We start from the raw sequence: 1,662 nt of genomic DNA, 5'->3' as shown, positions 1-1,662 counted from the left end.
TGTGTGTGTGTGTGTTGTGAAGGAAGGGAGTGGGGGGAGGAAGAAAGAAAGAGTCTATGTGAATGATGGCCGGTTAGTTCTATAAACTACGAGCCGCCCCTGGCCCCTGTATATCTACTGCATATATGGTATTACTATGATTACGAGAACTTTAACTTAAAGGTGAGTGAGAACCATTTACCTTTTTTCATTGTACTTTGTGTCTATGTTTTCAGGCGAATACAGCATTGGGCATTGGTGCTGTTGGCGCTGGAATTGGGTTAGGGATCTACGCACTCACCCAGCTCTTCAAAAACAAGGACGATGACAAGGAAAAGAAACAAGATTTTTGAAAGAAAGTCTTACAGTGTGATTTACGACTTGAAACATAACTTCTTCTTATTTTACCATTGCCCCAGCTAATTAGCTTTTGAAATATATTAACTTTCAACTTTCACTCCTAGTCCTAGGCCTATAACTGTTATCCAAAGAGGACTTGGTGTCCTAATTCGCTAATTCAGTGACATGTATGTTATATGTATTCAATGCCAAAAAAAAAAGCAGCAGTATAAATTAAGGGAAGTAAAGGAATATTTGAAGATCGACAGTGTCTTTGAACTCGTTTCTATGTAAATGTTACGGATTTTAAACCTCTAATGTTACGGATATTAAACCTTTTTAGATAGCATCCCTCGTCTGATTTGGTGGGCAAGGGGAGGGGAGAGATATACTTTGCAGAAAGATATTTTTTTTAAAGCATTGGAAAAGGGGGAAAAGATAAGCATCTATAGATCTATATTATTATTATATTTGTGAAAGTTCGTCATTTTGGTCGCCTAAAACTTCCGAACCACTTAACTTTCGAATTTGAAAAAATTCAAAGTGGTTCAAAATCATTTAAAGGCTGCACAGTTATATTTTAAGGAGTCTGAAGTCACTGTAGTTTAATTTTCAGTTTTTCATAAGTTTCGTTTCGGTCTAATCTTGGGAAAGTCTGTCTTCTTAGACGCCATCGTAAACAAGTGAGGCTTCCGTTCACAAGCAGTGCGCAATGTTCCACACCTTTGAAATTCTGGAGTGTACAACTACAAAAGGGGAATATAGTTGCAAATTTTCCCTTTCGTGAAAATGACTTTACGATCGATTCTTTTGAGTCCATTAATCGAACGGGTACCCAGCTAGTTTATTCATATACATGTAGTTTGCTTGCTTGCGTGCATGCGTGCGTTCATACGTGCGTTGGAATGGAAAATAGCTGAGAAAATAACATCTTTCCCCGAAGCTTGTCATGACTTAATGTATTTGCAGTGTCCTCTCAATAGAATTTTTTTCTTGGTTCTCTTCTGCTGTTTCCTAAAGTTCATTATCATGTTTTAGAGATCGATATATAAGATTGCCTTTGAAAGTAACACAAGGGTGCCTGTGGTGAAACGGTTGTGAAAGTTAATTCAACATTTGTAGATTTTTGGGTCAGTAATAATACATGTATGTGAGTGTAGCTATGCTGAAGGAAACCAAGGCAAGGCATGTGTCCTGTGAATTTTCTGAATAAATTATAAATTTTGGACTACCTAGTGTGTTACTTTTGAAATCTTTGTTATAGTTTGGAATACTTCGAGCGTAGTGCCTTGATTACCCACCCTTCCGGAGATGGACGTTCGTTTAACTACTCGGAGGGGGCTC

General features: G+C 37.8%; 1 protein-coding gene across 3 annotated transcripts in view; it reads left to right on the top strand.

The window, feature by feature from the left end:
• Positions 1–741, top strand: part of LOC101853327 (phospholipase A and acyltransferase 3) — a 37,329-nt gene extending 36,588 nt beyond the window's left edge. For all 3 annotated transcript variants that reach the window (XM_005100799.3, XM_005100798.3, XM_013083903.2), the window contains one exon: positions 216–741. In XM_005100799.3, coding sequence (XP_005100856.1) covers positions 216–332 — 117 coding nt within the window. In that variant the 3' untranslated portion in view covers positions 333–741. The remainder of the gene's footprint in view (positions 1–215) is intronic.
• The last annotated feature ends 921 nt before the right edge of the window (positions 742–1,662 follow it).

This window comes from Aplysia californica, unplaced genomic scaffold (genome assembly GCF_000002075.1).
Source record: "Aplysia californica isolate F4 #8 unplaced genomic scaffold, AplCal3.0 scaffold00261, whole genome shotgun sequence".
Classification (NCBI taxonomy): Eukaryota; Metazoa; Mollusca; class Gastropoda; order Aplysiida; family Aplysiidae; genus Aplysia; species Aplysia californica.
This window is presented reverse-complemented; position numbering and strand designations above follow the sequence as displayed.